Source organism: Parasteatoda tepidariorum, chromosome 10, assembly GCF_043381705.1.
Source record: "Parasteatoda tepidariorum isolate YZ-2023 chromosome 10, CAS_Ptep_4.0, whole genome shotgun sequence".
NCBI lineage: Eukaryota > Metazoa > Arthropoda > Arachnida > Araneae > Theridiidae > Parasteatoda > Parasteatoda tepidariorum.
The window spans coordinates 12252601-12273678 of NC_092213.1; the positions used below are offsets into that span (position 1 = coordinate 12252601).

The 21078-nt window shown below is 29.3% G+C and overlaps 1 protein-coding gene across 7 annotated transcripts; it reads left to right on the forward strand.

Annotated features, from left to right (window-relative positions):
* Window positions 1-96: 96 nt before the first annotated feature.
* LOC107436993 (putative leucine-rich repeat-containing protein DDB_G0290503) lies at window positions 97-20130 on the forward strand. Of its 7 annotated transcripts, none has more exons than XM_016048854.4 (10): window positions 250-979; window positions 1147-1266; window positions 3435-3621; window positions 3996-4119; window positions 4792-4889; window positions 5733-5809; window positions 8302-8419; window positions 11301-11476; window positions 13574-13703; window positions 15519-20130. In XM_016048854.4, the coding sequence occupies exons 3-10, from the start codon at window positions 3465-3467 to the stop codon at window positions 18539-18541; spliced, it is 3903 nt and encodes a 1300-aa protein (XP_015904340.2). In that variant the 5' UTR covers window positions 250-979; window positions 1147-1266; window positions 3435-3464; the 3' UTR covers window positions 18542-20130. The 7 variants fall into 7 exon arrangements, with proteins under 7 accessions (XP_015904338.2, XP_015904340.2, XP_042900028.1 ...); XM_043044094.2 differs by having other exon boundaries at window positions 1147-1254; XM_043044093.2 differs by having other exon boundaries at window positions 251-694.
* Window positions 20131-21078: the final 948 nt, after the last annotated feature.

The following is a 21078-nucleotide window of genomic DNA, read 5'->3' on the forward strand; positions in this document are numbered from 1 at the left end:
AAAATGACTGTTGCCAAAACTTTATGAAAAATATTTTATGCTATAGAGCAAGCCACGGTAGTTTCACCTTCAGCTACACAGAAATAGCTAGCCTGAAGCGTTTCTTAATTGCAAGTTAAATAAAAACAAGTGAAAAAAAACGAAACGAATATTTATAATCGATAGAGATGGAGCTATTTTTAAAATTGATTTTGAAGAATTAAGCTAGCGTAAAAATACTTTTGCATATTTTTCTTATAAAGCTTTTCTCATTATTGTTTATATATGTCGTCCTGAACTTATGTACCGAGTATTTTGTTGATACTTTGAGAGCTCACAATTTGAAGTTAAACTAGTGTTTGAAACATTGGTTATGCTGACATTTTGACAGTTACTTTAACACAGTTTAAAATTAAAAACATAGTTAAAGTGGATTAGTGTATAATTTAGAAATATCATGAACACTGTAATGGGGAAGATTTTTGTATGATGATCTTGGCAGAGTAATAGCCAAGTCTGGGCAGCTACCCCCGAGAAACTAAAAAAAATAAATTATAAAAGGAACTAATCTGAAGATGGGTATAGCTCCTTAACTCATGGCCACTCTCTGCTAACCTCTGCATGTTTTCTTTTTAAATTTACAAGTTTAAAATCCATTTGGCGCCTTGGTGATTGTGGTTGTATATCCCTCTGCAATGATTCATGCATAATTTATGTTTGTATTTGCAATGTCTTAAAATAATCATATAGATTATGATTTTTACTTTTAAGTTGCTCTAGTGAAACAGTAATAGAAAGCTTTGTTACCTTCAGAATTATTCCAATGAAGTCTTAAAGATTTTTATTTTCTGTTAAATCTTTGCATTGAGCATATTGGAAGATTTCCGTATTGGTACCTGGACCAATAAAGTTGCCCAATTTAAGTTTTAATCCTGTAATTGCACATGAGAAATAAAATAAAAGAAAAACACCACTGAAGATGACATGATGGGTATAATTGGTAACCATCTATAGGCACACAGTTACAAATTTAGTTTTTAAATTTTTGCTTGTCAAAATTGTTTATCATCTTCTCATATGTAGACAAGTTGATTAAAATTATTATTTTAATTGTTTTGTGCTTTAAACATGTTCACATCTTCATGTAATAGCTCTTATTGATTTTAGGAAAAACGTTTTTGATGTAGATGTTTTTTTCTAAATACATTTGGGAAATGTTGAATGAATTGTGCAAAAAGTTAGAAGCAAACGGAGGGCCTGAGACAAAAATGCCTTGTATGTTAGCATGTATGTTAAATTAAAATTTTATTTAATATAATTTTCATTGAGTGTTTATGTTTGCAAAACTTACCACCAGTTTTTTGCTTTTTCTAGATAACTAGCATATTAATGCATAACGAAACTAAGGAATTGATTTAATGTCTTATTATTTACAGGGTTAGCAGGTTTTTGACATGTGACAGTTTAAATCATGGTTTAAACCGTCACGTCAAAAACCTCACTGTCGAAAATATCAAAAACCTATATTCATATGTGAAATTTAATTAATACATAAAATTTATATATTTTTTATAAAGGATAGTGTTTCTAAATATGTTCTAGAAAAAATAAATTTAAAATTTTGAAGAAACACTTATATTTTGAATAGTAACCAAAATCTTGTACTTTTGAAAGCTCACATCTTTTGTAATATTATGTATTCATTTTCATGTGTTATTGAAAATCTGCAGTGATATTATTAAGAAATTTATTTATAACCAAATTTAGTGTATAGTATAGATTATACTAAAAATTAGACATTTTTAAAGATAAACATTAGCAGTTTTGTACATTAGACATCTTTTAAAGAAAAATCTTTTTAATATTCTTTTAAATCTTCTTAATAATCTTTTTAACATAAGACAATACAAATTTAAGTGCTTTCTGTTAAATACACAGAGTAGTTAGTGTCGATTTACAGTATATTCAGCCTATTCATTTACTATGCTGAAAATTTAGTTTATCCAAATACTTGTGAATTTCATTTTGCTGAATACGATATAGTTTTGTTGAATATCTAAATATTCAGCTGTTGAATAATTACTTCTTGCTTTCAAGATATGCATTATTTGTATTCTTAATACAAGTGGAGAAAAAAAAATTAAGAGATAAAAATTGTTTTAAAATGATAAGTGTAATAATTATAAATAAATATAATAAACAATATGAATTATATTTATCATTATTCATAAATATAACTACTTTTAAATTCAAATTAACATACTGGATAATAAAGATATTCGGTATAACATTAAAAAAAAATTTTTATACACTTGTATCTTATATCAAGTTTGTATTTATACAACATAACTTGTAAGTTCCTTATAAATATTAGTTATATGTTCCTTATATGTCAAAAATGCATAGTAATAAACTTTTAATTTTCTTAAGTATCAAAAAGAAAAAAAAAATTTTTTTAAATATAAATATTTAAACAATTTTTGTGCAAAATTTTTCTGCACATGCATTTGAATATAAATTTCTGAGATTTTAAATCTGTTATTTTACCTTAATTTTAATTAAAAAATATTTTAAAACCTGCTGATTACCTATAGTATAATTAAATTTCAATATAATGCATGGCAACTGTTGGTAGTTTTGAAGTTTATATATTTTCTTGGCAAACTTCAGTTTTTGACATTTTTGACGGGTTTTTGACGGTTTAAACCAGTATTATACCCTTGTCATGTCAAAAACCACTTTTTGACGTCAAAAACCCAACCCTGATTATTTAATGTCTTTAATGCATTGAATGAGATAAATGTTTTGGGGGATATTCATTGTGTTAGTTATTTTATTAAAAAAAGAAAAAAAAGATGGAATATTCATGAACAATTTGTAACAACTTTAACCTCTTGTTTTATTATGATTAAGTTAGAATAAAACTAAATGGTGCATTTTTAAATTCATTAAATATTAAATTTGTTAAATACCATTATTCTAAAGAGCAAAATTGGAATTTACTGGATATATTTGACATAGATTCAAATTAATGCCTAACTGTACTGCTTATGCAGTATTGTACATTATAAAGACTTTAAACTTGTAAGCGGTCTGAAATCTTTAATTAAAAATTATACTAATCAGATGACTATATATATTCTAAAATTTTTGTTCTAAAAGAAATTCAGTTCACTTTTTATCAAAATATTAAATGTAAATTGAAACAATAATATAAAATGATATATAAATATAGCAATTAATTTAGCTTTTATTCTATTTGTAAAGTTTAACTTCAAAGTTTTTTTGTTATGGAAGTGTAAATATTCTAGCAAAAAAAAAAAAAATTCCACTGCTTTTTTAAATTAAATGTCTTCAGAACAAAAATGGATTTTAATGAATGGGCAGAACATTGTATTTTAAAGTCTTAACCTAACTGTTCATTGTTGTAATTTTTTATTGATTTTATGTTGTAGAAAGAAAACAAGTGCATGGTTTAAAAGTACATGATGCCTAAAGTTCTAAATGTGGAGCAGCTGGAAAATAAGTTTTCCTGTTTAACTAGAGCAAGAGAAAGTATTACTGGTCTTTCAACATGGATTATGCGACATAGTGAATTCTGCGATGGCATTGTTGAGGAATGGTTGGCATGTTTATCTAAAAGTAAGTGTAAAAGTTTTAGTTTATTTTTAAATAAAAAGGGTGTTAGTTCTCTGTAAGTCTGCTTGACTTTAGAAATTAAAGGTCCTTTGGATCTAGGACTTGTAGATTTCTGAGTTTGCAATCCCTAAAAGTGGATCCCTATTTAAAATGTGATTTCTCTATTAGTATTTTTTTTTATATCCAGCTTTTAATGTGTTCATAGCTTATTAGTTTGCCTATTGATAGACAAAACAGAGAATTTCAAATCAAGAAAAGTTATATTATTATTATCGAAGCTCTAAATTAGTGAACAATTTTTTCAGTCCCAAGAGTATCTACTTTATTGAGATTTCACTGTAATAATTTTTTCCCTTAATTTTTGTAATTTTTTTCAGATTTTAATGCTATGACCATGTTCTATTTGGCAAATGATGTTATTATGCAATGTGGAAAAAAAAGAGTTCCCCAGTACAGAGTTGCTTTTGCCAAAGCACTAGAAAACGCTGTGGGCCTGCCAAAGTGAGTATTAGGACATATTTTATTATATTGCTAAAATCCTTTTTATTGTTTTATATATGGTTAGTTTTCTTGTTATTTTTTTTAACAAAAGGATTGTTTTGTATGTCTTGTTGAAAAGTATTGTAAAAAATTATCTAGTCTTTAATATATTATCTAGGCTAATCTATATTTGTCTTGTTTATAGCGTGTTAATTTATATTGTGATTTCAAAATCTATTAATGTTAATCAATACTGAAATAACAAAATTTTTATTTTTCATGATTGCATTTTTTTTTTGTTGATAATTGGAGGAAAAAAAACATTGAAGAAATACCTAATACCTGCAGTTTTAAATTTTTTTTCTGCACATAATGCATTTAAGGGTCTTTGAAAAAATATAATGATAAGCTACTTCAGGAAATTTTCAGGAGAGAGTTTTTTGAAAAAGTCATGGTGATACAATAATTTACATGTAAGCATTAAGCTGATTCTGTATTTTTGTGGTGTTCGTTAATGGAAATTTCAGAAATTCGTAGAGTAACTGTCTGGTTTCAGTGAACAAGACAATAATTAAGAACAGTTTACTGATAAATATTTTCCTTGGAAAAAAAAATAGCTTATTCCTATTTTTCTCAAAGCCTGACAATTTTACAATTCTATTTTTTAAAAATTGTTTTTATTTGCTTTAACAGTGTTAAAGAAATAAGTTATGAAGTGTGTCGCATAATCAACATCTGGAGAAATAGAGATTTATTTGAGGAAGGTTTTTGCCAAAGGTTGATAGATAAATGTAAGTAATGATTATTATTTAACTAATCATAGTAACCATTTTTCATTTGCAAATTTTTGTTTTTTTAAAATTAATTTGATTATGTTCTGTATAATTCATTCATTTTTAAGTTAACATATTATGTAATGCTAAAACATTCAGATGTGCCAGAAGATTTTAGAATTTTAGAAGAGTCAGTCATAAAGGTTTGGCCTGGGTGCTTGAGGCTGAAGTGGTCCTTTAACATGAAATCCGGGAACATTAGGTAAAACCTTGAGGTGACATAAAGGAAGTGAGATTGGTAAAAAAATGAGTACATTTGTTCAGTAAAGTCCTAAGGGCAAAATGAAAAACCATAAAAACATGGGATAGTGACAGGAAAAAGAGTTGTGAGTAGTGAACAAGCTTGAAATCTGCTGTAATTTGCTTGAAGAAAACATCTCGCTTTTTAGATTATTACTTTTCACAATGAAGTAGTTAGCATGATTAGACACTGCTACTAACTTAACCAATCGACTGACAGCAGAACTTAGCTTCACAGCAGACCTCCCACTTACGATTGGTGCTACGTACAAACAGATTGAAATGCAAATGGTTGCAAACAGTTTGACTGTTAACCGGACATTATTAGTGGGATGGTGGCTAGAGTCTCCGGCTTGGCGATCACGCGAGGCACGTTTGTCTCCGAAGGCATCTAAGTAGGGAATGAGATGAAAATGGTTAGTAAAAGAAGTTTTCAAAAAGAATAAATACCATTCCGCTTTCATTTTTTTGTAATTATTCAGTTTATTTTTCAGTTCTTATTGAATTCATGAATAAAAAATAAAATAAAACTCATGATTAGTTTTATTTTTTTCTTTCTAGTGCAAGGCAAAGAAAAAGAAACGGAAGTACCGGCAGTGACTGAAGAGTCTGAATTGGATATAATTGCAAATTATAAGGTCATTATTTTTTTTAATTGAAATATATATTTTCAATATTTTATATTTTAATGTAGTTTATGTTTTTTCACGATTCTCTTTAGCAAAACAGTAACATAAGGAATAGCAAACTAATAATATAAGTAATTCTTTAATAGTTGTATTTTTTTACTAGATCTTCATTTATCGACCATCTGTTAAAGATATTTTATTAATATTTTTATTGAAAGAATAGTGTTTTTTATTTCATTTTTGAATACCCCTATTTCATACATTCATATACTTGCTAATTTTATAACATCAATTGTAAAATAAAACTCATACTGTTAGATAACTTTTATGTTGCTTTTAGTAATGTATTCCTAATTAGAAAGAACTAAATATATTTAAATTAATGCTGTTTGAAAATGAATAGTAAAATGCTTTAAAGCTTAATTGAAAAATTTTTTTAAGAGTAATTATACAGTTTGATATGATTATGATTAAATGGAAATTACTTGTGATTAGGACTGGGCTATAAATCGATGTATCGAGACATATCGATTTAACGCATATATCGGCAAGACGATACAGCGACTTTCATTCAAGGCGATGCATCAGAAATCTGATTTAAGCCATCGTGTAAAGACAACGAGCGCAAAGCGATATAGCGATATAAGACACGCAAGGATATAAGATAATGATATAGCGATACAAGACTCTTCTCTTACGTTCGGATGTCGACTCGCGCTGTGGAAGACGATGTTCGTTTTGTTATGTTGAAATGGCCTTGATTGGTGAGCTGTAGAATCAGAGTTTTGAGAACACATATCTTTATATCGCATGTTCCTTTTCCCACCTCTTATTATTTTTCTTTTCCTTTGTCGCGACTTTTCTTGTAGATTATTTTCAGTGGGACTAACTTCGTGATCGCTGATGTTACATTGTTCTGAAGGCAATCTATTATTGAAAAGAATATATAAAGAAGAGTTTCTTCATTAATTAGATAAGTTTTTTTTTAAAAAAAACTTCTTTTTATTTTTAAATGTGAAAATTATCGGCAATGTAATTTAGGCGTCCATAAAGAATTTAATTTGTTAAGTTATTTTTTTACTTTCTTTTAATTTATTAAAAACTTTTTGGATGAAGTTTTTATTACTGATTTTAAATTTATAAATCTTGTTGTTTTTATTTTTAGAAATAAAGTTAAAACAAAATATTTTTTGTCATTTGGATTTGGAAATAAGTCAATCAACTTTGCTTATACAAAAAAATTTGAAAGGTTTGCGTATTTTATTCAATTTTTAAAATCATTTAGCACTTTGTTTTATTAGAGAGTATAATAATTTTTTAAAAAAAATATTTTTTACATATTATTTGTTAATTAGCTAAATATATTATCGAGTATCAAATTTTTTTTATTTTTAAGAAATTAAATCTTACTTTGTTTTTCGGTCATTATTTAATTTAATTTAATTATTTTTCAGAAATGATAAGGTCCCGCAGTGGACTGATCATTAAGACACGGTTCCCTGTAGATCACCGAAGTCAAGCATCACTGACTGTGATCAGTGCGCGGGTGAGTGACCATTTGGATCAGTCTGCGTAGGGACCGAGGGTGTGTGGTATTGGTCCTCGTTAAACTGTTCTACCGTAAAGTGCTCGACTTCGCATGCAGGTCATCTAGCTAGCGAAGCGGGGGTGCCATCCCATCTGCAGAGGATCAAAATTGTGATGGCATATCTTCGGATCATAGTCAGGGATGTTTCCCAGGCCGTCGCCAATAACCCATTGTGCAGCTCTAGTGTGACGTAAATGAACTATAATAACTGAGATGATAATAACAAAAAATAGTGTTTTAAAAGCGTTTTTTTTTTCTAAAATTTATTTAGCACTTTGTTTTAAACATACAAATAATTTTTAACGTTTCATTTAGAAATTGAACATTACGATCGAACTTAATAATTATGTAATTATTTATGCATAATAGTACAAGAAAATATTAATTTGTAAAAAACGCTTTAAAAAAAGTTTTTAACACTTTGTTTTACGCGTATTATGAATTTCTAAACAAACATTTCAATAAATATTTTAAGTAAGATTTGTACATTGTAGTCAATTTATTTAATATCTTTCTTAAGCAAAACATATATATCTTCAAATTTATAAATTGATTTAAATCAATCTGAGTATGAAGTTTTGATGGAAATCTGACTTTCTGTGCCTTACAAGTAAATGAAATTCAAAAATACTATATCGTGATACATCGCTATATCGAGATGCAAAGCTGACGATGCATCACGATACATAATTTCTAATATCGCCCAGTCCTACTTGTGATACATTATTAAATGTTGACGCTCAAAAATTATTAACTATTCAAATATTTATATACTGACCTATCTCAAGTGCTTCTTTTTGTATGTAAATTTTCCATCAATTTTACTTAGCCAACAGAATTAGCGTTGTTGTGAGTTGGTTATTTCATTGAATTTTCATACCTTGATTTGCTTTAGTTTTTTTATTTTTTGCAGAAAGAAAATTTGATTGATAAAGTAATAAAGTTAAAGCACATTAATGATGAAATGAATGAAAAAGAAGAAATATTAAAATGCGCTGATGAGCCCTCTAAGTCTGATTTTGTACATCTTGGTATGCATATTTTTTGTTTTTATTTATTTATTTTTGAGAATGTTTTAAATTTGTGTTGGAAAATCTAGTGAACCCTGGGTAAAAGAGCCTGATTCGACAGTAATTTCATTTTCAGAAAATTTAGCATACATTTTTCTTAATTTCTCGAAAATCTGAATAGACCACTAATTTCTTTCTTTTCAAAATAGGACCCTTTTTTCTCAAAAATATGAATATATTTTTCCTATTTCACAAAAACAGGATCTTGCACAAAAAGTTTGGAATAATCTTTAATGAGAATATAGATAATGAGAATTTGGAATATTCCTAAATGTTGAAAAGTTATGAAGAAATCAAAAACTACCGTAAAATTATCAATGAATTCTGTTTCTAGTTATTATGTTTTAATCCTCATGAGACTGATTTCTATTTTTTTTTATAGGGAGAGTTTTTCTTTTGGTAGTACATTGCTTTTTTTTTTACCATTGATAATATAACAGGGTGGCCACCCACCTGGAAAACTTTGAAAACCTGGAATTATCAGGGAATTTTTTTCTATACTGGAAAAAACCTGGAAAAATCAGGGAATTTTAAAGAAAATCTGGAAATATTTTTAATTTGACTAATTTAAATTATTTACTAATTTTCTTAATTTAAATTATTTCATCCATTATACCCACTTTTTTTAGACAGAAATGTATCTCCAAGCAGTTCAAATATCATCAACTTAGCAATACTTTGCTTGCATCAAAATTTGCCCCATTACAGCTCTGTTAAACTAGAATGCCACCTAAAATTCTCCCACTGTTGCTAAACGAATGTGGAAACCTTTGACCGCTTTTCACTTGTCAATTTAGGAAAGATTGTGGTGGAGGCGGAAGAAGGGATTAGGATATTAGCTTCTGTTTTTAAATTCTGTCCTTGGGCAGAATCCATTTATGGCTTAAGCTTGTTCCAATGATTTCGTGGTAATTTTTTTCCATTTTGACAAAATGTTTTTGTATTTTTAACTTCATAAAATTCTCCAAAAATTTGTTGGTTATAATTTAATAATAATAATAGATTTTATATTGCACTCTTTTTCTGAAAGCTTTTGTATTCCCATTAAAAGAAATCTGTGAATTATTTTTTCTCAGCAAACCAATCAATCACACATTTTTTTTACAATCGCTAACAGCAATGTTTATCGACAAATTGTTACAATTGTTGCATTAATGCTGATTTTTTCTATTTCATTATAACCTTTTATAACATATTTAATTTTAAAAAAAGATTTTTTTTTAAGAACTAACTGTATACTAATATTTAATTTTACTCTTTTGTTGGTCAATATATGATTTTTGATTCAAAATTTTGTACCAAAACATTAAAAAATGAATAAAAAATCTTGCCAAATTGTCAAAATAAATTATTTTTTTCAAGATATGTTAAAAAAATAGCATTTTGAATAAAATATTTTATAATATAGACACTTTTCTTGCCTACACTTTATTAGAATAAAGAAACTAAAACCTGGAAATTTTAAGATTTTTATCTGGAAAACCTGGAAAAATCAGGGAAATTTGAAATCTGATTTGAGTGGCCACCCTGTGTAAGTTTTTTTTTAAAAAAATCTGGACTCAATTCTCGCAGTTAGGCCCTTGGACATTGATGTCCTATTAGTCTTTATGAGTGAGAAATATGTTGTCCCACTAGTATTAAATGGCAACAAATAATAAAAAATCTACACGGAAATTTTTTTATAATTATTTACTTATTACATTAGTACTTTATAGCCTGTATTTATTACCTGTATATAAGACTACTGGGACATATACACCCGAAGTGGTAAAGAATATGCTTGTATTTATTGTTTTTATATAATAAACTTTCTATGTCTTGCAAATTATAATTCTAAACAATGTAAAAAGTTGTAAATAATGCTCATATTATGACACTCACTTTTTCTTAGTCCTATTTCAACTATTTTTCTCACCAAAAAATGTTCAAATCCACTCAAACTTATGGTTTTTCAAAGCTGTGCCCCATGACAGTTTTATAAGTGTGGCTGACCATCCAAATAAAAGTAAGGAAGTTTAAAAGACTAATGTGCAAATCTAATGTTAAAATAAGATCTATTTAACCCAACAGTCTGATGCAACATATATGTCCTCTAGAGATAGGTTTGAAAGGGTTAACATGATGCATAGTGTTTTTAAAAAGTTCTTAAAGGTACTTATTTTTGATTTTTGTTTTTTAAAAGCCCTTAAAGATGCTTTTTTAATTGGGTGTTTTTAAAAAGTGCTTAATTTTCCCTTTTTGAAAATGAGATTTTTTTCTTTACCATGTCGATTTTCACCACGTATTATGCAAAAGCGTGCTTTTCACATTTGTCAATTAAACATTTTCACAATTTATTCAAACACAATCCATTTCCGCGTACCGTCGGTCCATAGCTTACGAAAGCGCCTATCATTTTACGTGTTGGATAAAATACTTGTGAGTCCGCATGTGTGTCAACTGAGCTCAGTCTAGTGAGATTGTTGCATTCTCATGTGCAACTCTGCTACAATTTGCCAGATATTCTCAATTTCAGGCTTCATTTTCCACTCTCTGACATCGAACCGAAAAATCTCTTGATCATTTTAAAATGGGTAATATAATCAAGAAAAGAGTTCTTTGTCAGAAACTAGTTATTTTATCAAGTTCATGTAAAACTTTTGAAAATTATTTTGCATTTTGTTAATGTATATAGTGCTTAAATATATTTTTTGAGTTCTTAAAAGGTGCTTACTTTTTGTTGAAAGATTTGACTACACACTCTGGTTAAACAAACTTTGCCCCCTCCCCAAAGTAACAATATTATTCAATGTTTATCCTACCTATTTCACACTTGATCAAAACTGTGTTGTTTATATCATAGGTTCACAAGAAGGCCAAAATATGCTTCAAAAAATTACGAGATACTGTAACACTGTCAAAGGATTCATAAAACTAGTAAATGATGAGATTGAGATGAGAGAGAAGTTGTTGAAGGAATTGAACAGAACTAATATATTTTATACATCCCAATATGAAGATGTAAAGAAAGTTGCCCATGTAAGTAGTTCTCTAATAAATTCTGCAGGTAATCTACAAAATGTTTAAAAAAAGTTATCTGTTGCTGCATGCATGTTTTGTCTTAAAACTTTTATTTTTTGTGGACGTTATGTAACAAAAAATTTTGGCACTGCAAAGAAAAGAGAAATTTTCCCAAAATAAGAAATTGAAAAAAAAGTATTACATTATCAAATCAAAATAATGTGAAAACAAATTTTGCTTAGATTGTTGAACAAAACCTCTTTACAGATTTATATACACAGTCCAGTCACATTAATGTGACCACAACCTACTTTCGACGTCAACGTGAAATAACCAATCACAAAAGGCAGGTGGCAGCTCAACACAGTGGAGTGTATATATAGTATGTCCTAGGGCATCGGAAAGCATTTCAATCGTTGGCTTAATGCAGAAACGTAGCGATTTATCCGACGTCCAAAAGAGCATGATTATTAGCTTTCGGGCCAAGGGTGAAAGCATTTCGGAAACGGCTGATTTTGTGAACTGTTCGCATGCCGCCGTGGTAAAAGTATACCGTTCATGGCAAAATGGCACTATGCAAAACAAGCGGCGTGGCACATATGGTGCACCACGGGCCCTAGATGACAGAGGCGAACAAAGGCTACGGAGATGCGTTCAGGCGAATAGACGTGCAACTGTTGAGCTACTGACCGCCTAGATGAACCAAGGCGCTACCAAGAGTGTATTCTCAACAACGGTTCAGCGAACGTTACTGCGTATGGGCCTCCGTAGCAGAAGCCTGGTTAATGCACCTATGCTGACTGCTGTTCATCGTTGACAAAGGCAGGAATTTGCACGCCAGTACCGCAACTGGACGTCCATAGAGTGGCACAGGTGACTTTTCCGATGAATCACGTTTTATGATCCATCGGACAGATGGACATTGGCTTATACGCGGCGCGAAACGTATGAAAGCAAACACCCTGCAACAGTTGCCAGAAGGCTGGAGGAGGGAGCATTATGGTTTGGGGAATGTTTTCCTGGCAATCAGTGGGTGCACTCATCATTGTGGAAGGCACGATGGATCAGCACAAGTACGCATCCGTCCTTGCGGACCATGTCCACCCCTACGTGCGAATGATTTTTCCTCAGAATGATGGCATCTACCAGCAGGACAATGCGAGGTGTCATACAGCTCGCAGTGTGTGTGCGTGGTTCGAAGAGCACCAGGATGAATTTACCCTATTCCCCTGGCCAGTAAACTCACCTTATTTAAATCCAATCGAGAATCTGTGAGACCTCCTCGATCGGGTTGTTCGCGCCATGGATCATAAACCGCGTAATCTAGCGCAGCTGGCCACAGCACTGGAGTCGGCATGGCTCAACATCCCAGTGAACACCTTCAAAAAGCTAATTGACTCTCTTCCTGCACGTCTCGCAGCGGTCCGCTCTGCCAAAGGTGGCTATTCTGACTCTTGACAGGTAGTCACATTAATGTGACTTTACTGTGTATATATATATATAAATTTTTTAAATCTAAATTTTCTAAACAAAATGTATGTGGGATATTTTACTTGTTTGAAAATGTTTGACTCTTTAGTTTCATGTTCTGCTTCTCTAACAAGAATACATCAATTTTTAAAATTCATATGTAAATATATATATATTTTTAATGACCTTACATTGTTAAATTTAAATCAAGACAGATAAAATAAAGACATATATTGAACTTTTAGTTTACCTTTATATGAAGTCTAATATTGCAATTTTAAATATTTTTTTAAAGAATTCAAAAGCTCTTTTGTAAAATCCTTAAATCAGATACTTTTTGATGTTCAGAGACTGTGTAACAAGAATGATTTTAATAGAAGCTTGTGGCATTTCTAGGTCTTACAAATGAGACATTTTCTAAACATAAACACTATATCATATAGTATATGATAGTGCCTATCATAGGCATGTCTATTTTATATCTTTTGGGCTATTATATATCTTATCACCCAAATGCTTTTATAGTTTTCAATATTTTTTTAATTTTGTAAGTTGCAAGTTCTCATATTACTTTTTGCTATTAAAAACATTAAATCAGTATTATTTGTCTATTTAAGTTTGTTGTAACATCTGAGTTTTTTCTAGGCTTACAAAATCTATGGGAAAAAAATAAAAAAGGTTGCTAAGCAACTTTCGGACAAAAGAGAAACTCTTTCACCTGCCATTGCGACTACTTATTTCTCAGACAATGATATAAGCTCTCCTAAGTCACCTGGTAAGAACCCTTCAATTTACATCCATTTTTTTTCATTTTGTGTGTCTTTGTTACAGACAATTGATACTGCAAGTACTCAAATTGGGTACTTGCTCTTCAAGTAGAAGATCACTAATACCCCCACATGTGACCTATACACCAGCTGATCGCTTAAAAGCAAAATGACGTTTCAAAGTTGAGCTTAGTTTCTCCACGTAAGTTAGAATGTTAATTAACGTGAAGTTAATTAAATACAGTGCCATATTGCATATTGAATTTGTTAAAATATAATTCTTTCTTGTCTGCTTCTTTGACTTAATTAAAAATTATTATGTGTTTATGTATTTTATTGAAACTGATATTTTTTTGTGTACCTGGCAACTTCGATGCATATTTAGTTTGTTTATGTTCTACATGGCTTTGTGTGTGTTGTTGGGTTAAGTTAAAAATATTCAGAGAAAAAATTGAAATGTTTGTGGAAGAATATAGATTATGTCACTTAAGAGAATTGATCCTTGAGAGGCATGGACTTGAAATAGAATGAAAAGAACATTTGCTAATGTAAACAAATGCCACATTTCAAAACCAATCAGGGATAACTAAATGGGAAAATATTATGAGCAGAAGCAAAACTATCATAAAACTTATCAATTCTATTTTGTAATTGTTAAATTATTACGGTGTGACAAGAAGAAGAAATAACTTACATTTTCTCAACTAATAAAAGCAAAAAGCTAATTTAATTGAATACATTTTTGTAATACTTTAATCTTACTATGTATGATTAAAATATTATGATTAAACTTAATATGTATGGTAAAGTGCTCTGATTTCGATTTTTTCTCATTTAAATTATTGTTTGATATTAAATAAATGATTTGAGTACTGATTTAACAAAAAAGTAAAATTAAAGTAAGTTTTATTTATTAAAGTTTTTTTATTTAATCTTAATAATACTATAATTTATTTAATCTTAATAATGGAAAATTTAAATTAAAATAAGTTTTTTATTCATTATAAATTTTAAAGTATAATTATATTAAGTTCAGAGTATAAGTGACAGTGAAGTTGGTTATAGAAGTAGTCTTCAATTAGGTGGCAGTGTGTAGTATGTGCGGTATCATGAAACTAACTTATCTTTCTCAGCCAGTTCTGCCAAATTTATCTTTATCAAAATTTTAATTTGTCACAAATTTGCCAGAATACTGCTATTTATATTAGTTAGGCCAGTTTTACATGCAGTTGGTTTGCTGGGTAGGAGTACTTGAGGTTCACTAGTTGCAACCTCAATGATCCCTATCAGTAGGTGGTGAGTTCTGAATCGCTTGAATAGCGTCGATGACCAAATGAACTAGAATTTAAGTTTTTACTGAATTTGTATTCCATTTCTACTCCATTTGCTTTCCATTCCAGGGGAGAAATAAATCCCTTTTAAATTGTAAGTATTATATTAATTATGATTTGCATTTGATTTCTAATGTCGTGGTTGATTAGTCACTTTTGCTGGGTATAAATACTTGAGGTTCACTAGGTGCAACCTCAATGATCCCTATCAATAGATGGTGAGTTCTGAATCACTTGAATAGCATTGATGACCAAATGAACAAGGATTTGCGTTTTTACTAAATTTGTGTCCCATTTCTACTCCATTTTCTTTCCATTCCAGGGAGAAATAAATACCTTATAATTTGTAATTATTATAATAATTATGTTTTGTATTTGATTTCTAATGTCGGAGTTGATTGGTCACTTTTGCCAGGTGTTATATTTTGCTGCGAAAAAAAGTCGAAAAACAAGGCACCCATTTAATTATAGTACTTTTTATTATTTTTTTAGATGATGCTTTCTCGCCTTCAGAAGATTTTTCTTATATGTCTGCAAGTCCTTCTTCAACACTTTCTGATTCAGTAAAAGAACCAAGTCATCAGTATCCAATTAGTGACAGCCATGATGTGTCAAAAACTTCTCCATTCAAAAAAAGTTCCAGGAATATTAATCAGAAATCAAAAATATTCCAAATTTTTACCGAAGGGCAAGAACCTAAATCAGAGGTTGTATCTGAAACATATAATACGACACCAGAAAAATCTGAAAGCATCAAAGTCAGTCCTGGCAACTGTCACCAACAATCTGATTCTAAAAAAGTGGCCCAGGAGGAAATTGAAAACTATGCTTCTGAAATTTTATCTGCAGGGGCAGATAGTTCAACACCAACTGCAAGTACTGGTAAAAATAATTTGGAAGATGTTGATCAATGGCTTGAAAATTCTTTCAAAAGGGGAAATATGAAGCGAAAAATTGAATTATTGTTGAAAACTAAGAATAAAAAATCATGTCCAGATCCAAATCAACAGGATGTTTCAAAAGATGCTGGGGAAGATCTTGGAATTAAGCCAGATGCAATCAAGTCAGCAAAAAAAGAAATAAATACTGATATAAATGATCAAACTTTAAAAAAGAAGATACAAGGTAAACCTTTAAGATTATGTCACAGTGTGGAAAATAACCAACCAGTGGAAGAGTCAAGAGCCTCTGATCCTGCAACAGAAATTAGTTTATTTGATCAGGGAATTAATGCCTTGGCAAATAGTGGTAATGCTGAGAAACTTGTCGTTGCAAAATCAAGTAGATCAGAAAGTTTGCTTGATCAGAGAATTAATGCCTTGACAAGGAGTAGTGATACTGTGCAACAGAGAGAGGCAGAATCTAATAGAGGAATGAGTTTACTTGATCAGAGAATTCATGCAATGACAACAAAGAATAGTAATACTCTGCAACTGGGTGGCACAGAATCCAATAGAGGAATTAATTTACTAGATCAGAAAATTGATGATGTGGCAAATAGTAGTTATGTTGTGCCACATACAGGTTCCGAATCTAATAGAGGGATAAGTTTGCTTGATCAGAGAATTGATGCAATGACAAGAAGTAGTGATACTATGCAACATAGAGATTCAGACTCAGATAGAGGGATGAGTTTACTTGATCAGAGAATCAATGCAATGACAAGGAGTAGTGATACAATGCAACAGGGAGATTCAGACTATGATAGAGGGAAGAGTTTACTTGATCAAAGAATCAATGCAATGACACGGAATAGTGATACTATGCAACATAAAGATTCAGACTCAGATAAAGGGATGAGTTTACTTGATCAAAGAATCAATGCAATGACAAAGAGTAGTGATACTATGCAACATGAAGATTCAGACTCTGATAGAGGAATGAGTTTACTTGACCAGAGAATCAATGCAATGACAAGAAGTAGCAATACTGTGCAACAGGGAGATTCGGCATCTAATAGAGGTGTAAGTTTACTTGATCAGAGAATCAATGCAATGACAAGGAGTAGTGATACTATGCAACAGGGAGATTCAGAATCAAATAGAGGGATCAGTTTACTTGACCAGAGAATCAATGCAATGACAAAAAGTAGTGATACTATGCAACATGAAGATTCAGACTCTGATAGAGGGATGAGTTTACTTGACCAGAGAATCAATGCCTTGATGGCAAGGAATAGTGATCTTGAACAAAAGAAAAATATTGAATCTAATGAAGAAGAGAGTTTACTTGATCAGAGAATGAATGCATTGACCACAAAGAATAATGATAGTGAGCAATCGAGTAATATTACATCTGTGGACTCTAGTAAAACCTCAAGTTCATTAGATCAAAGAATTGATTGCTTAGTTAAAAATATTAACATCAACCTTCTAGGTACAAAAAATATTGCTAGTCTTGTAAATCAAAATAAAAAGGAAGTTGCTGAGTTAAAAGACATTAATTCAATGGAAGTAGATGATGATATGGATAAAAAGCAAGTAGTTAAAAATCTTTCTGTGAACAAAAGCTTGGATAGCTCTCTAAATGATGTCTCAGCCGAACTGTTGAAAAATGGCCAAACTAATGATGAATCAGCAGAAAAGGTACAGTTATCTGTAGAGAGTGACACAGAGGATACCTTTTTCTCGTCTTTGTGCAACTCCACTAGTTCTGATAACAAAAATTTAATACCTGGTTTAGAAATGCATGAAGAATTTGAAATAAAAAAAGAATCTGTAAATCAAAATGAAGATGAAAAAATGCAATCATTGGAAAATCCAAAGAATGCTGACAAAGAGATTTTGGAAGTAAACAATTTAAAGATTGAGGAAGAAGTAACTGTTAAAATAGAAATGCCTGAAAGCATGCTTTCAACAGAAAATATTTGCAATAATCTACAAGATGCCGTTTTATCTAGCCAAAATAAATCCTTTGAAGATCTTAAGCAAAAAAGTGATTCTACATCAGCTGCTGGTAGTAGTGTAGAAACAATTGCTGTAGTACAAGATGTGTGTGATAGCTCTGTAAATATAAATTGTAAAGATCAAAAAATTGCCACTTCCACTGTTTCAGGACTACAAAATAGAACTGATAAGAAGCCTAAAAATATGCTTGAAACTGTATGTTGCATTTTGGAGTGTCTCTCAAAAAATAAAACCAATTCTAATCTTGGAAAACCTTGTGAGAGTTACAAAAATGAATTAAAATCTGACTTGTCTTTTGAAAATTGTTTGAAAATATATAGGGTTTTACAGAATAAAAATTTAACTTCTAGTTTAAATAGTAATAATGACAATAGAAGTTATAAGGATTCTTCTAATATCAATAGTTATTCCACTGTTTTGGGAACTCAGAATGGTGCTAGTGACTTTTGTATGACTACAAATGCTTTGCACGGACCCATTCTATCGACTTTTGACTCTAGTAATGTTTCAAATAGTGACAGCTCTATTAATATCAAAGATATTTCTCTAGATTCAAGTAATGTAAAAGATAATTTTGAAGTTGCTGATATGGATTGTGATTCAGAGTAGATGTAAATACTTTCTTGACAGTTCACATCAAATTAACCAAGAATTTTTTTCAATGTTAATAATTTAGATTCTAATGATTTTTAGCAGGTTTATTAAATATTTGGCAAAATTAGGTAATTCTGACACTGGTGAGTGATCCGTTGCTGAAATTTTTACAGTGATCACTTTTTAAAAAAAATGAAAGTTTTAAACAATTTATTGAGTGTTGATATTTGTGTGTTTCTCAAATTATGATGATCATTACAAGGTTAGTTTCTAAAATAAAGAATTTTAAGCAACATACATGAAATCAAATAATATTATAAAATATTTAGTAATTCCATATTAAAAAAAAATAATTATAATAAAATGCATATAGGGTGAAATTTTGATGAAAAAAGTGGCAACTGGCAAACAATTTTTTTGAGTGCCATTTGTTATATTTAGTCGCCCTGGGGGCCCAAGGCGACCATTAATTTTGCCCTATTGTTAAGGCTGCTTCAGAATTTTTAAACCATTTCTTTCCAAGTTATAAATTTTTTTAAACTATTAATTTGAAAACTATTTAAGCTATATCGAGCTGATTTTTTTGTCATTTTTTTCAACAGTAATTTATAAAATAAATTTTTTTTTTAAAAAAACTCATGTTTTTATTTTTTTTAAGAAATTAAAATTTTTAATTAAAGGATTTTTAAAAATAAAATTTTTAAAAAAAAAATTATTTTTATATGAAATGTTTAGGCTGTTACCATGCTTTATATATCATAAAATGATATAAAAAATTTGAATAAAGTGACCCAAAGTTTCGTTATCTTAGTTAAATAGTTCTTAAGTTACAGTTGTTTAAATAATAAAATGCAAACATTTTTTAAATGTTCAATTATATATTTCAGAAATAAATCTTTCAACTATAAGAATAAAGCTAGATATTTTTTTAATCCAATTTAATTGTTCTACTCATGAGAAATTAAACAAAATGCAAAGACCTGAAATTTTAACCATCGATCGATTTTTTTCTGGAATTATCAGTTACTTACAAATTGTCTGTTTATTTCAATCATGGTTCTATTCAAACCACTGTAGGTAAGTTCTGAAACTAACTTACAACAGGATTAAAGTTCAAATTTTATTGGTCATCACGAAGTGTATAATTTTATGACGTATTTTGATTTTTTGCTGCATCATCAAATGCATACAAATCGACTAATTTTTTTCAGTATGCTCCTATTTATGCCATTGAACATATGGATAAGCTAACTAGCAGGATTAAAGTTCATAATTTTAGCACATTAATGAGTTAGATAGCTTATTTTCAACTAGTTCTATAAAGCAATACTTTTCGATCAGACACTATATTAAATTGTTGCAATTTTGTATATACTATTATATATAAATATACTATTAGAAGTAAAATCTTGTAACAAGAAAATCTTGAATTTGCTAATATAGCTTGTGATTCAGTATAAACAATTATTGTAAATATGTATTTTTAGAGCTTCTTATGTTTGTATATATAAATTTGCTGTTTTTATTTCCATTCATCAACTTATTTATTGTAATAAGAAATATTACTGTAATATATTGGTATGATTAAAATTCATCAGAACTTAGTTTTAAGTTTATTAATTTCTAAAATAGTTTACTTTTCCAGATAATATTATTGCACAATTTAAGAGCTTTGTAGGATATGTTAAGAAGTGTTTTAAAAATGCATTAAAAACATGTTATGGTTGTAGGTACAGAATAGGGCTTGGCAATATTTAATTTTCAATATTAAAATAAATTGTCAGAAAATATATATATTTCATGCTATATCTTAATATCTTTTCCTTGTTTTACAATGGTTAATATTTTTGTTACTAAAATGAAATTCAATACTCATTGTATTCGATGAGTATTGAATTTCATGACGTTCTAATTATCTATGATCCAAACATTATTTTATTTGATATTTATAACTGTCCATAATTATAAAATATTTGGTATTTGTCGTACGAGATGATAAACATGATACATTAGGAGGATACTTTTAAAAATATCCTTTCCACAGTATTTAAAAAACATTGATGTTACGCAATATACTGCTTAGATCTCGAACAGAACATTTATTTGTCCTGCGAATCCATAAAATAAAGCATTTCCTAATCAAAAACATGGTTTATAAGAATATTATCGGTAAAAATTAGTAGTTTACTAACATAGTGAAAGTAAAACAAAGCAATTTTAGAGAATCATTGTTATTTAATTAAACCATCTTATAAATCTTAGTATTTTTAGATATTCAAATAAGAGGGTGTCTAATGATTCTTTTCTGGGCCCTGAAGATAATAATCATACCCTAATGATTAAAAAGAAAAAAAATATTTTGTTTATTAAAAAGGAAAATATTTATCTTCACATAATGACAATAATTATTTGCAATTATTTTTAGAATTTCAAGTATTCAATGTATTGAATCGTAAAGCATTGAATATTGGCAATTTGTTTAGATACAAAATTAATGTAGACCCCTAATTAAAACTAAACTTGTTAATATACTGTAAGTATTTGTAAATATT

Coding starts and splice junctions, on each gene's coding strand:
- LOC107436993 (XM_016048852.4), top strand. CDS start 3,465: ATGATGCCTAAAGTTCTAAATGTGGAGCAGCTGGAAAATAAGTTTTCC. Junction 5,810..8,301: donor ATATAATTGCAAATTATAAG/GTCATTATTTTT, acceptor TATTTTTTGCAG/AAAGAAAATTTGATTGATAA. Junction 13,704..15,518: donor AAGCTCTCCTAAGTCACCTG/GTAAGAACCCTT, acceptor TTATTTTTTTAG/ATGATGCTTTCTCGCCTTCA.